The sequence below is a fragment of the Aptenodytes forsteri genome, unplaced genomic scaffold (genome assembly GCF_000699145.1).
Source record: "Aptenodytes forsteri isolate BGI_AS27 unplaced genomic scaffold, ASM69914v1 Scaffold2, whole genome shotgun sequence".
Lineage (NCBI taxonomy): Eukaryota > Metazoa > Chordata > Aves > Sphenisciformes > Spheniscidae > Aptenodytes > Aptenodytes forsteri.
In genome coordinates this window covers 15625354-15640878 of record NW_008795695.1, presented here as the reverse complement: position 1 = coordinate 15640878, position 15525 = coordinate 15625354, and the positions used below count along the sequence as shown (strand labels likewise).

At 43.1% G+C, this 15525-nt stretch overlaps 1 protein-coding gene across 1 annotated transcript in view; it reads right to left on the bottom strand.

Annotated features, from left to right (window-relative positions):
• Positions 1-14393, bottom strand: part of MED14 (mediator complex subunit 14) — a 55740-nt gene extending 41347 nt beyond the window's left edge. Inside the window, exons 1-2 of the mRNA XM_009283114.1 lie at positions 14154-14393; positions 45-242 (exon numbers count right to left, since the gene is read on the bottom strand). Of these exons, the coding sequence (XP_009281389.1) occupies positions 45-242; positions 14154-14393 (438 nt within the window). The remainder of the gene's footprint in view (positions 1-44; positions 243-14153) is intronic.
• Positions 14394-15525: the final 1132 nt, after the last annotated feature.

Below are 15525 nucleotides of genomic sequence, written 5' to 3'. Positions count from 1 at the left end.
AAAAAAAAAAAGCATCTACGCCAGCAACAAGAATAGTCAGTTACATTCCTACGGGGAGCATGTTTCTTGCTCCAGGTTACAAGCCGGTTGCCAGCTGACGAGGAGCGGCTTTGCTGGCAGGCAAGCTCTCCCGTCGCCTCCACGGAGCGTAAACCGGTGTATTGAGCAAGATGGACTGGTAACTCCACGCTGGCACGCCAGCTCCTGCGTTGCGGTGCAGGCTGCCAGCCGATGCCTCGGCTCTAAGGGGAGAAGAGGCACCACCTGTAGCGGAGCGCTGGGCCTCACCCCTCCGGGTGGGAAGGGGCAGGATTGCTACGGCTGTGAGCCGTGCCAGCCCGCAGTGTTGCGGGCTGCTTCAAGGGGCCGTGGGATGAACCTGTGGGCCTTAGAGAGGGGGGTGGATGCTGATGATTGATGGTCATTTTTTTCCTTTATACGCATGAATAAATGCAATGTGCCCATTTTATGGCCAACTAGTTGCACTGTTGAAGAAAATACCAGCTTACGTGCACTGGAATGCGGTTAGGCTATCTATGAGAACAATAACTTAGAAATACAGGCTTTTTTATTGTTCTTTTCCCTTCTTCCCATCTTTTCCGATTTAGTCCGTAATAAAATTCTGATTGATTTCAGCAGCACAGGCTCAGACTTTGTTGATGAAAAGGCAGGTGGGAAATTGTTGTGATGCAATTTAACTTTGCCCCTGTTAGAGCTGTTCTTGCTTGGAGAAGCTCTGGTCTTGGAGAATTTTTTGGCCTTGGCTGGGGAGGGGGACATATCCTCAGCTTGGCTGCCTTTCTCCACTCCTCTTGGAGAGGAGACGTTAATCAGAGCTGCGGCAGGGATCATGCTGAGCTCTCCTCTCACGTGGCTCCATAGGAAAGAAGCTCTTGATACTGTTTTCAAAGAAAGGAGGAGCAGCCGCAGAGAAATTTCAGAAGCTCAGGGCTTACGCTTGTGTGCACACAACAATCATGCTGTTGGGAGACTTGGCAAGGTTAGTTGTTTTAGCAGTAAGCTGGAGATGAGTATTAGGAGTTCAAAAATCAAGTGACTGTAAAAAGAAATCTATACGTTTGCTGCTTCTTGTTGCCTTTCTGAGGTCGGCAGCGCTACCACTCTTTGATACAAGCGCTTCTAAGAAGGATGAGCATTGTGTCTAGATTCAAAACCCCAGCTTGCAGGAACTGGAAATAGGTTTCAGAAGTCTATTGGGGTGGCAAAGGCAAAACTACGGGAGGGAGAAAGCTGGGGCAGTGGGGATGCTGGAAAGAGTAACGGGACTCCTGGGGGAGAGGGGGCCCCCTGCACAGTGCTTTCACGTGGACCTGATGAATTGCACAGTTGTTAGGTAGACTATAGATAACCCCGGTATAATATATCATTCTCCCGAAGGGTGATGAACAAAGTTGGATTTTTCAAGCTATAAAAAAAGGATGATGAAGCTTCAGTTCTGATTGGGGCTGTTGGTTCCTGCAATCTTATAGATGCTCAATTTCTTAACATTTAAGTGCGTGGATGAAAAATGGTATATCTGATTGTGGACTGCAGGTCAGGCCTGCAGTCATTATATAGGCAAATTTGTTGCATGTAGATAATGAAATGTCTTAAATCAATACTTCAAGGTAAATAGCACTCTCTAAATGCAATTTTCCAAGTAACAAACCAGACTCCAGGTACAATATAACAGTGCATTTCAGGAGAATAGTCAAGCAGAAGTAATGAATAATGCTGAAACGTAATCCAAATTGTATTCTTTCGTATAGTAGTGTGTGTCATTAAATTATATGCCCTGGGAGATTCATTGTGAGTTACAGAATTTTGCAGTTCGCAAGGGTAAAAGGATAATTCGGCATAAAATATAATCTGATTTTATTTGATAGGTGTGGTTTATTTTTCTGTTTATAGTTGATCAACTATAGTTGATCTGTTTCTAGACTGTCTAGTTACTGGGATTATGATATTTTATCAAAACTACTGAATCTGCTGTTGAGCGCTTTTTAGAAGCAGTGACATTTTAACAACCTTGAGATTATGGTTGCGCTTTCCTGTTGGCTCTTTGCTAAGAGGTAGGCAGTGCCCATTTGTGGGGCTGAGAAGGACGGCTGTGTTCGTGTGGGTTTTTCAGGCTACTTACAGATTTCTACTGTATTTTCATTTGTGTTCATTCTCTTAATTCAGCAGTTTTTAATCTTCTGCCGTTTAAAGCCGATGACAAATTTTCTAGTAGTAATGGGAAGAGAACAGGCCTGGTAAGTCTCGTGCATGCAGTTGGCTCTCGCCTCAGGCTTTCTCACAGACAGGCAATACCTCACACACACATGCAGTGCGGTATTGGGACCCTGTTGTGGTTTAACCTCAGTCGGCAAGCGAGCCCCACGCAGCCACTCGCTCACTCCCCCCACCCCAGTGGGATGGGGGAGAGAATCGGAAGAGTGAAAGAAAACTCGTGGGTTGAGATAAAAACAGTTTAATAATTGAAATAAAATAATGATAACAATAACAATAATAATGTAATAATGATAATAATATACAAAGCAAGTGATGCACAATGCAACTGCTCACCACCCACCAACCTAATACACAGAGCAAGTGATGCACAGTGCAATTGCTCACCACCTGCCGACCGATGCCCAGCCAGTCCCCGAGCAGCGGCCCCCCCGGCCAGCTTTCCCCAGTTTATGTACTGAGCATGACGTCACATGGTATGGAATGTCCCTGGGGCCAGTTTGGGTCAGCTGTCCTGGCTGTGCCCCCTCCCGGCTTCTTGTGCACCTCCAGCCTTCTCAGTTGGTAGAGCATGGGAAGCTGGAAAGTCCTTGACTAGTGTAAGCACTGCTTAGCAACAACTAAAACATCGGTGTGTTATCAACATTGTTCTCCTCCTAAATCCAAACCACAGCACTGTACCAGCTACTAGGAAGGAAATTAACTCTATCCCTGCCGAAACCAGGACAGACCCCTGTCCAGCTGAGTGACCTGATGTGCGGGGCATGGCTGGCCCGTATATTTAGCTTGATGACCGGCTCTACCTGGCTCATCGTGACGTGGAGCATGGGCAAGGCCTTAAAGCCGCAGGGGAACCAGGGAAGTGCCTGGCAGGAGGATCTGGTAGGCACACAGGGCAATCGGGGTGATGCCCTCGCGGGGGGCTGCCCAGCATTGCAACCTGTCTCCAGACGTCAGCCTGGCCAGCTCCTGCTATGTGCATCATGTCCTCCGCTGTGTGATAGATGTCTGTCAGGTTGCAGGAGCAGCATGGTAGTCTACTACGTTAGGACTGTACCGCTGTTGTAATGCACTGCTTAGTCTGGCTTGAAGGACGCTTGTGCTCAAGAAAGGCTTGGGCATTCCCAGCCCAGGAGTACTGCCAAATCTTTCCAGTGCAGACGGTGCTGAGGAATCGGAACGTGAGCTTCTCCTTCCAACATTGTTATTAATATACTTTGTGACTCCAGTCAAGCCATTTCTTCTCCATGCCTCAGCTTCCCCGCTTGTGAAATAGCTACAGTAGTGATTGCACCCCTCTGTACATGAATATTTATCCAAGCATGCAGCCAAATATTTTAAATTGGCTCCTCTTTGTTACCGTAATGGGGAGCCTAGAAGCCTAACTTCAGATAGGGATTTGTTGGTCGATCAAAACCTGTTGATATTTAGCCGTGGAGCTAACAGTGTTGTAGAGCTAATGGGAAGGACGGCAGATGACTTTCTGTTTCCAGAGAAGTTAAACATTTACTGTTCTTTGGAGCCGTGGGACAAATGTTCGGTGGGAGGGAGGTAGACCGTATCGCACTCTATGAGGCAGCCTCCTAGCTATCCTGTGTTTGCGTGTTTTAGAGCTTGGTCATTCCATTTCTGTCAGTTTTTTTATCAGAGAGCTGTTTAATCACACAGGCACCTCCTGGACTTGACATTTAAGCATTCTTTTAATAATAAAAAATAATAGCACACAAATATAGTGCAAAGATTTCTTGTTAATCACTTTGATTTATAAAGTGTTGCGACATTTAGCAATGTTATATCCAAAGATCTATATAAATTATGAGTAATAAGAGTTTGATATCTTTCATCCTTTTCAGAAGACATCAGAGAATCAGATATGGTGTGGGAGAGTTCCCACACATAATATCAGTTATTGCAGTGCTGCATATTATAAACTTACAAAGCTTCAACCTTGTATTCAATAAAAATTAAGGTATGTATTTAAATTCCAATGAGATATCATGCATCACTATACATCAAACACATACCAATAGCCAAAAAATATTTAGACTCTTCCATTGTAGCACCTGCATGAACATAAGACTTTTTCTATGACATTATGATAAAAGTCCAGTTGAAAAATATCGACGACCTTTTAATCACAAATGCTTTTATGGCCTATATGTTTAGATTACATTGTTGACAATTCAGTACTTCATGACAGAAATCACTGGTTTGTGAATTGTACAGGGCTATTGTACCTACAGTAGAGCATTCTTTGCAAAAGTGTATGCATGTGTGTTAGAGGAAGGGGGTTCGTAGCTGGTTACTGCACAAGTGCTCTGCTTTTTTTCTGTTCATTAAAAGGGCTTCAAAGGGAACCAATTGAAAAAACCCCAGCCTGTAAGTTTTAAAATGATAAGTTACGTCTCTGTTTTGATCTACTTTGTTCATAGGATTAAGTTTGGCAACTATTTTTTGGAATGGTAGAAAACATATAGTAACAGATTGAGAGTTCTCTGTCAGTCACTCATGGTTTGTGAGACAGTGTGCCACTGTGAGACAGAGAATCTCTTGTGCAGCGTGTAGTAAAGTACACTACAGTTCTAATTATACGTTGTGCGTTGTGAACAACTTAAGAAAAGAAACATTCTCCAAGTCATAAAATAGAATCTTTGATTTTATTTGAATTTACAAAAGTCCCCTTTCTTACAATAATGCAAAATGGATTATTTTTTAAATGCTGAACGTAGCCGTATTAGTCTGAGCGTCTTTTTGGGCTTCTTTACTAACGATGTTGATAGCCACTGTAAATTTTAAATTGGTTTGTCTCTGTCAGACTGGAACTAAAGCTAGCTAAAGGCCTTGCTATCCTCAAAAGAGTGTATTTTCATTATTATTGTAATTAAGTTAATTAATTACAACTCAATTTACTTTCAGCCATACAAGCTGCATTTCTTCTGTGGTTAAAAAAAATGCTTTGTTCACAAGTAATTCTGAAATAGGAGCAAAACAGTAACATCCTTTCTGGACCCCACATCTTTGAAAAGCTAACAAAGGAGAAAGAACCCCTGATCTAGCGCATGGCAGTGAAGTGATGAATTGCACTGTTCAATCATTGACTTGAACAACTTGACAACACCATCCATAACCTGTGATTTCTCCCTGTCTTAACAGTCCCCGAATGTTACTCTCAGAAAAAATACACGTGTGCTGGAAAAATACAGAGAGCGCACTTATTTCAGCATGAAAGTACTCTTGGCCAAAAGGATTTATCTGTGCAAACACCTAAAGAGATGGAGAGAATATCAGGGAAGTAGATCTGATTATTCATACCCAGTGGGAGAAGGACTGCAGCTGTGAAGTATTCTGTCCTAAACTTAGAAGTAGACAGCTTGATTGTATTTAGCTGCTGCTGGCTAATACATTCAGACAGTGCAAACTCTCATGCTCTTCTAAAGACAAGGGTGGGTACCAGAACGTGCTTAATTGCAAACGCTTTGTAGTTCTGCAGCTGTGGTCAGATAACGTTTAAATGCTGACCCTCACTCTCAGAAGTAAGGACACACAGAATTATGCCTGAGCTGCCATTCTCCACCCAGACTTTGGATGTGAAGGGAGTCATCTGAGTTTCTGGGCTAAGATCCTATCCAGGAAGTTTCCTTCTTGCACAGCTGCTAGAACGAGCTGATTTTTTTCAGAAAGGAAAAACCAGCACTTTTTGTAGCAGTTAGGAGAAACACCTAAACTCCACCCATGTCACAAAGCTCCGAGATGTCAGTTTTGGCAGAAGGGCATGCTAGAACGGGTTTGGCTCCAGGGACTGAAGAGCTGATTACACGTTTAGGTGTGTGACTGCAAACTTGGTTGACTATTAGTGAACTCCAGCGACTGCTCGCTGTCCATTAAAATTGAAAGAAAAGTACAGTGAAAAGGCAGAATGTTACATCTGTAGCAATGCAGGAATACTGGTCCTCTGGTGGATTATAGGATGTTTCGCTTATGGACAAGAGGAGCTGATTGCTCTCAGCTGCCATAGGGACACGCACACAGGCAGCAATCCCGGCCAGTGCCAGTTTTGAAAGATCAGACAATGTAGGTTGAGGGTGGAATCACCTCTGTGCAAGGATCCTAGTTCTCCTGGAAACAGAAACTTATTATACCTAACTAAATACTGCCTGTTGTGCCAGAGGGATATGCAGCGCTTCGTGTGGGGTCAGGCAGCACCTGGCCAAGCAGTTGTTTAGAGATTTTTGGGGGCACAGTCCACATCCTGAGATCTGCATATAGCCCACTATTTGTGCAACTTACATTTTGGCTTAGAAGAAGAAGGTTCCCAGCCCTGCTGATTGCAAAGGTAATTGACAGCCTGTGGCTTGTTGCAGTGCTGTCCGAGTCTGCAAAATGCTAAAAATTGTTACCTTTCTGCACAGCTCTAGAATGTAGAAGACACAGTAGAAACTCAGTAAATCCTAGCAACATTTTATTTTAAGTTGAGGTTCAGCTGGGAAAGCTGTAGCTCCTTATGTCTTTTGTTTGTTTTTTAGGGAATGATCTGATCCTGAAAATGGGCACTTCTTGTGAAAATGCCTTCTCAACAGAAAATACAGCACCGTACAATGGCGCCGTAGCGCACACTGAATAAATCACATGGGGAAATGACTGAGCTTCACCTCTGTACGTCACTTATTAAAATTGGTTCCTTCAGGCTTGAGAGCATGATTGGAAAGAAGAGCAATAGCAAAGCTATCTCTCTCCCTCTAGTGCCTACAGAGCCAGACTTTTCAGAGTGTGACAGCTCAAAGTAAGACTGAGAAAGATGCAAAAAAAATAAATGGCGTCTTTCTGCAATGTATTTAGGACAAGCAAAAGCACATTCACAGCTAATTTTAAGCAGCCTTCAGAATGCAGTATAACACCTTATTAACTCACTTGTACTTAATCCTTGCATTCTGGTATTTTTAGAAGCCATCATGCAATTCAGCAGTACTTTCAGCCCATATCTCCTTTGTAATGGATGACACTGCCCTATTTCTCATTTTAATTTAGCATTCCCTTTCTGACAATAAGCCTTGCTCACACACAAAAGTTATACTGATTTAACTAAATTAATTTAGAAATGGAATTAGTTAAACATGCGCACTCTTCCTTCTCCTCCCCCTAATGTGGCCTTCTTAATTTGGCTAAAGAGCGCCCTTTGTTGCAGTCTAGGTTGAACTGGTAAAGGCCTGCCTTCACCGCTTGCCCCTGTCTGATCCTCTGCAACATAATGAGAATTTGGTCTAGTTGAACCTCTTGCAATCTGAAACTGTAGGAGGGTAAAGTCACCTTTATAGATTTAGGGCTCTTTGCCAGAGGGCTACCTCCCTTGACCAGTTTTGTGGTGCAAGTACCCCTGCAAGTACTGGGTCGCAGCAATTTGAGTGGGTGGGGTTTGAGGCTTTTGAAGTCAGCGCCTCTTCCTTCGGTGGCTTATTATTTTTTGATCACGTGGGAACTCAGGGTACAGCTCTATCAAGTGTAAACAGTCCTAGTTTGTATGCACCTGGTTTTATCTTGATCCAGTATCTCTCAGCCAGGAGGCTTAAGTTAGCGCTGGGCTGCCTCTAAAGAGCAGCAAATGAAAACAAAGTCCTCTAAACCATGGTTTCTGTTACGTATTATCTAATCAGGGCTCTCCGAAACAGGCCTTTGGAAACCCGTTCTTTGCACAAGCATACGAACTAGACTTACCAGGTAGTTTGTGTTAAGGCTGCTCTGGAGCAGAGAAAAACTTGCGGAGGTCTTTTTGATGATTTTTTTTTCTAACTGTATAATATGCTTACTTACAGAGACATACACAAAAAAACCCTCTTTCTCTCTTCAGCGTCTTGTAGCGCGCTAGTCAGAGGTACAGTACATAAAATACCAGTACAGCAAGAGGTAAGAATTTAGAACAAGGGACAGTAATGCCCCACCAAACATTTTGTGGGGGAAAACAAGGAATGCAAACCAAGACCAATTCCTCTTCCTTCAGCTTGCTAGAATTGTAGATAAAAGAAAACTAACATTTCTAGGAATGGGTTTGTGTGCATGGGAAGGCTGCTGGGAAATCAGTGAACATATATACTTAAAACATGATTATTCTGCACCTTTCCCTGCAGAGATCCTTCCATTCCATACGAAGAGTGTTCTTTTGCAGTTTAGCTTAATCTGTTTCTAAAAGGTGAAAGAAAAGAGACCACGTGGTCCTCTAGTGCAGTATATCTGCTGCAGAATAGCTGGTCAGACCCATTTCTCTATGCAAAGAAGTTCTAGCTTAATTGCAGCTAATCCAGTCAGAAAAGAGCAACAGATCTTTAGGCATAAGAGGTATTTATCAGTCTAAAATGTGACAAGAAAACAATGAAAACTTCCCAAGGGAGTACTGAGTCTGAGCCCTCATCTGGAGCTTTCCCTTCATTTTACCCCAAAGTTTGCCTGTTAAAGAGATTCACAACTTATGTTTGTATTGTATGACTGCTTTCTAACGTTATATTACATGAGGAAATTGTTTCTAGGACTTCACTGTGCTGGTAAATTACATACCCACCTCTTGGAGAGGGAGGCAAAAGGGCAAGTGAATGACATGGCAAGTGTTTATCAATTATAAGTATTTTATGTGGGTGCCTGAGTATGGGAGAACTTAGACTCTTCACATGCTCTGAACTGCATCTAATCTTGAAGCCCAAAGGAGCTGATGTGAATAGAGCTCCTGTGCACATGCACAGACAAGGGTCGTGGAGGTGTGTGTCTGTGTACACAGTACACAGCAGCAGGGAGGGCTGAACCTGACCAGGGCCATTATTCTCTCCTATGATAAGAGTCATAAATGGCAATATTCAGAAAGTGCAGGAGAAGTAGCAAAGAGCACTGAAGATGGGGGCTGTCATCCTCCCCCACCCCCACCCCCCGCAAAGTAGGAAAGCCTGCCTTCTAGCCCAGAACAATTTCATTCAATAGTCTGTTTAGTCCTTCCCTTCAGAGCACCGTTTCATTTTCAAACACAAAACTCTCAAACTATCTTGAAGTGATTAACTCCCCTAAGCAGAGCAACCTGCAAATGGTGTTTCTCCCATCTGACTCCAGCATCTCAGCATGTCAGAAGGCCTTCCCTACTCTCCTAATTTTTTAAGGAGTCATCTGAGCCCTTTCTCTCAATGACTGATAATCTACAACCCACAAATAACTGTTCTTAAAACGGGTCCATCTCTGAACAGATGTGGTTTGCCTTAACATGTGTGATGCTGCAACAGGAAACCAACTTGCTACAGAACCAGACTCACTATTTACAGTAGTCCTGGACCATGGGTAGAAACTTGTGACAAATTTTGACTCAGAAAAAAAATATGTTAGTCATAGGAAAAAGGGAGAAGGTTAGAGAAATGAAGAAACTGTAGGAAGCTAGAGGAAGCCAGACTGCTTTTAAATCGAGGCAGGAGAAATGTGACCCATAACTTGTCATGACTGATGGGAATTAGAGCTAACTAGGATACTGATTAGGCCACTGGAGGACTCTGGTTTAAGGACTCTTACAAAAAGATGCTTTTTATCGAACCTAGGGCAGGCACCTACCGCTTTAATATCTGTAGTTCAGACTGTATTTTTCTGCATGCATTCTGAATGTAAAAAGTTACAATGAAGATAGGAAATGAATGTATTTCTGCTTAACCCATGAAGAGAGGCTGAGAGCCTCGCTGAAATAATCTTCTGCAAATTTTGTAATCAGAATAGAGATTACATTTTGAGGGACTCAAAGGTCTCCACTTAGTAGTATGTAATCTTGTACTCCTTGGAGTCTGCACTCTGCATGTGCTTCCATCACAGCCTGAGCATGAAGGGCTGGGGCGGAGCACATAACTTCTTACTGTCATGGGAGAAGCAGAAATGGCAAAAGCATTTCCAGTACATTGCTAGGGGAATGCTGAGATGCCATATGCACATTCAAAAATTAATTACTCTTCTAGACAGAGAGAGGACCTGCAGTCTCTGTAATTCTGTTCATGTCCACAGAGCAAAAGAAAGGAAGCTCTCCTCCTGTTAGGGAAGGGAGGATGGTGGTATCAGCAGGGACAAACTACTAATCCAAGATGAAGAGCATAGGGGGAAGTCCTCTTTGTTTTGGAAGAACAATGGGAATTGGTTGTGCTCATTACCCAAAAAGTCTTGCTTTAGTCTCTTTTTTTTTTCTTTGTGTAATCTGTACTTTACAGATTTACAGAGTATAAGATTATCTCCTTTGACCTCCTATATATCACAGACCCTTCGGTTTCACTGAACTAACCCTGTTACTGAGCATAACATGTTCAATGAGGTATACCTTGTCTTTGATATAGTGTATCTTGAAGAAAGTGTCCAGTCTTGGTCTGAAGATATCAAAAGATGGAGCAGCCAAAGTTTCATTTCAGAGAGGAATCACTTTCACAGTTTGACAACTGTGCTGCTCTTAGCTCCACTTACGTGCTCCCCCACTAGACTCCATAACAGGGCAAGTCATAGCTGATATTTAATGGTTTCCAGTGTTTCACATATTTGATGCAAAATCCCAAGAGACAGATTTTCCTAGAGGTATGGAGTGCTGTGCTTGAAGGGGGTCTCTATAACACTCTCATGCTATGAATTGTGGTAGCACATGCTGGCTGTGCTGTGCTTGAAGGGGGTCTCTATAACACTCTCATGAATTGTGGTAGCACATGCCAGCTGAGCATAGAAGGGAAAGAAAACGAAATATAAATTCATTACTGCATAGCTAGAACAGTGAGGATAAATTCCCTCTATTTCCAGGCATCTATATTATATTCCCAACTAGGGATACCGTTAGTGGAGACAAACTGAGCTCTTTTGATCACTTTCTGCTGTGAAAAGGGTCAATCCTCCTTGCTCTTCACACTCCCTCCTACATGATCCCTTGGGCTGACTTTCACATTCACTGAGCTGATCCAGCTCATTAACCCATCAGAAAACTGTCCCTTTTTTACTTCTCTGGATTTATTTTCTGCCAGTTCAGTGAGCTGAATCAGCTCAGCAAGGGGTCAGGTGAGTGTCAAAAGTGCTGTAAGGAAGCATGGGTGGGCAACAGAGAGGTGGAATTAGGGGAAGGAAGAGGAAAAAGACAGGAAAAAGCACACAAGGTGAAGGAGCAAGACTGCTTCTTTCAATGGCAGAAAGCCTTAAGAGCAGCTAATCTCACCTTGTCTGATCACATCTTTAGGAAGGTAATTTCCTTAGAGTTCCTGTGGAGTCAATATAGAAAAGGGAGTTTCTTTAGAGGGTGGTTAAAAAGGAAATAAAGGGAAGTAATCTAATTTAGACACATAGGTTCGGCAATGTAAATATGCCTGTTCTTTACTGCAAAGATCCCTGTGGATTAAAGCTTTAAAACACGGTTAATGACTAAATGCCAGGAAAACAAAAATAATGGTCTTTAAATGCAGAAGTAGTCTTCTGAGCGCTCTAAAAGGCCTCAAGTACAATCAGAAAGACCATGTAAGTCCAGAGAGCAGAGCATGAGCACCAGGTAAATTGGCTCTGTGAAGTCAGTGTGGAGCAAAGGTTGGTGAAGCTGATGTCGCTTGGAATTTGTTCAGGCTCTGCCTGAGGAGAAAATCAGGAATGGTCCTTCAGCACACATCTTGTTTTCAGCAGAGTAGTTTCCCCTGCCATTCCCTGTGTGCCGCCAGCTCTTTTCCCTAACTTTGTTTCTCTCTTGCTTTTTTAACTTCCGCCATTATTTGTAAAACTACTACTGAAAATGACCTATATAAATAAATAAATTGAATGAATAAATTATGAGGGAGAGAATGAATGTGTGAGTGTGTGTAGGTGGATGACACAGAGAACCAGGCTGGTGGGAGCAGCAGGAGCTATCAGTTCATTTGCTGTCAGTGGCAGAGCCCCAGGGAGGGTAAGGACATTAAGCTCCTGATTGTGCAAGGTGCTGAGTGCCTTCATCTTCTGTCATTTTTGGAGATAATTGAAAGCATTTCCATACCTTGCCAGTAGAGGCTTCAAGGAAGGAAGAAGAGGGCAGCAGCCTAAACCTGCAATTTTCAGCCTTTTTTTTTGGTTTGCAGATCCCTAAGGATTTCTCCCCTGTAACGAATCTTTTCATAATTACCCTTCATGAAGCCTTTTAAAATAATCAATGGACCTTTAGGGGCCTGTGCAACTGAGTTGCCGGCTTTCAGATAATGCAACAGAGGAGAAACTTCCCCCTTGCAAGAGCAAGGCTGGAAGTGTAATTTCAGAGTTGATATTGGTTGTATCCTCTCAGATCCCTAAGGATTTCTCCCCTGTAACGAATCTTTTCATAATTACCCTTCATGAAGCCTTTTAAAATAATCAATGGACCTTTAGGGGCCTGTGCAACTGAGTTGCCGGCTTTCAGATAATGCAACAGAGGAGAAACTTCCCCCTTGCAAGAGCAAGGCTGGAAGTGTAATTTCAGAGTTGATATTGGTTGTATCCTCTCAGGTACAACCTCTTCTCCACGGAAGACACTAGCCATTATGTTAATCAAATAGCCGAGCCACTGGCCTCTTGCCACGCCACTGAACCCCGGGACATTTTCTGTACGAGAGCATGAGGTGAGCTCCGCAGTGCAGAAGGGATGCAATGCTCCCTTGAGATTTGCTGCATCTTGCCCCAGAGATGAAATGTGCCCATTGCACTGTGTTGTAGAGCCACGCATGCTGACAGCTGTGCCCTTCAGGATGGGGCATACACAGCTGGAATTCAACTGGTTGCAGGAAGACATTTGCGTTATTAAACGGATAAATATAGAAAAAAAGTGGTTTAATTATCAGTGGCATTTGCAGTAAGTACTTAGTAATCCCAACACCGCAGCAGTCCTCTCTTTTTTTTCTGAAGTAGTTCAAATCTTTCTATGATATTTCCAGAATATAAGATTGTATTATCGTACCTGGTAGATTGAGCAGCTTTTTAAAGAATGCTTGGAGATGTGTGACCATATCTGTGTATTTTGATGCATACAATTTCCTCTCACCTTTTCTAAGTATGTGGCTCTATAGCACTCTTCGTAGGAGTCTAGGTATCCCTCACAAATGGTAAATAATAGGGCTAGAGCTGAAGAAATTGTCTTGAATTTTCCTTCAAAACAAGTGTAGCTTGTTCCTGATCACTTCTAAAAGATCCAGTTGTTGCCCTGACACAAACTTACTCTTTACAGTTGTCCATTGGAGCTGTTATGGGAGATCCAAATGACACGCTGTGCAGCCAGCCCTTAGGTAGATTATCCCTTCCCCTGGAAAGCACTGGAAAGGAAAATAGATTTTTCAATTTTTTGCAGTATTCAGGGTAGCAGCAGAGGAGAGAATAGGACATAAAGGATGAGGTATTGTTGGTTGCAGGCTGTGCCTTTGAGAAGGTGTGATGTTCTGAATCGATTTTCACTTTAAACTTGGCAATTGTATATGCAGGAATAGGGAATTACAATAATAAAGCCTGGAAATCATAAATACACTTATAACTCTGGTCAAGTGCAGATCCCTCAGACGGTAAGAAAGGGGCACGGTCTGCCTATCAGTCACAGGTAGAACAGTCTTTACAGATTGCCCTACAGTGATTGCTCTTAATCAACCCTTTATTCAGCTGCGAGTTGCTGTTAACATATAAAGTAGGCCAGGTCGTCATCTGACTGTTATTGACAGGCAGTCCAGCGACTGAGTCTAGAGGTTGTTGCAGATGTGTGTGTAAGTCCAAGGTTACCCAAGTTAATGCAAGAAGAAGAAGAAGGAGAGAATTAAAAGGAAAATCTGGGCAGTTGCACCAGAAGCCTCATAAACGTGAATCCGGGAGCCTCCAGAATGACTTGTGAACGTCACTGCCAAGTCAAAGGACATCACCCTCCACTCCTGCAGAAAATCCTGCTTTCTGTAGGACCCAGTTGCTCAACATCTCTTACATACCGCCTGGGCTCGCTTTGTGCCAGGGGGACCGAAGGGGCTGTGCAGCAGCGTGGCCAGCCCTACCAAGCTGTTTTGGGCCTGTGGCCGTGGGCCGTGGCTGGTACTGACGCAGGAGCTGTGCCCCTTGCTGCCCTGGACGTGCCTCCACCTTTCTGTATCTTTCCTTGCCTTGGACATCTTCTGTTCGTCCTCACAGCGTAATGTCTTGAAGCAATGGAAGAGGAAGTGAGTCTTGGCCATAGGCTGATATGGGCAGCAGTAAAAATGCTGCCCTGTTAGAGATTATGCGTGTTATCTTCGATTTGAGCGCTTCTTCAGGTGTCTGAAAACAATAGAAATAATAAAAAGTGTCTACATGACACAAAACCCTGCATCCCATTTTCAGAGAGAACTGGGCCATACAAGTACTTAAGCCCCCGCTGACAGTGGGCCAGAATATTTAGGGGGGAGACCAAACACCATGCTTAGTGGGATTTCTAGAAGGATTTCATTACTTAAGGTTCACATTGATTTAAGAGTAGGTGCCTAATGATGTAAGCACTTTTATAAATCTATCAAGTGTGCATTTGTATGTGTAGATATCTAAATATTTGTTTTTGTATGGCACTTAGTAACTCTGAAAATAAGGCTTACTATCCAGCTCCAGTCCAGAAGCCTGTACAGTCACATAAATGTAGCACTGCCTCTTAGCAGAGGTTATTAAGTCTGGCACCACATGGAGCTACCTCAGACATATGACTTCTCAACCAGAACTGCACTTGGATGCTTTTAAAAACGCTACCTTATTCAGCTAGAACAACAGAAGCGGAGTTAGAACACCACTGTGTCAGTGCCCTCTGCTCCTTCAAGTAAGGATTATCTTCATGTCACTGTGTTGAATACAGCATCCCTGTGAAACAACCGAGGCAACTGCTCTGCACTCTTTTCCAGGTTTATAATTGTGAGCTTCCTTGTACGTTTCTCAATTCTTGAATCTAAAAAAAACTATTAAAAAAGCCTAAAAGGATCAGAGATAACATGTTATTTGCACACCTATCGGAAGTTAAATAATTCACACTGCCGCAGCCACCTTGCCTGATAATCAGGACAGCAATATGGAATAGTATTGCTTCTCCCTTTCACCTCCACTCTCTCCATCAGTGCTGCAATCCGGTACCCAGAGCACCATCCTGAATACAGATTTTCTTTTTCCTGCTATGTTTATTTCCTTTAAGGCATTTTTTTCCCTCTTGTGGATTGACAGACTTATCAACACCAGCTAAGATTCATTTAATATGCCTAACATAAGCCAAACAGTATCCTGTCCTGTTGCTCTGTATTCTTTCCTCAGAAAGAATTGGGTTTAGCTGCAATTATTTGCATTGTCTGCTTA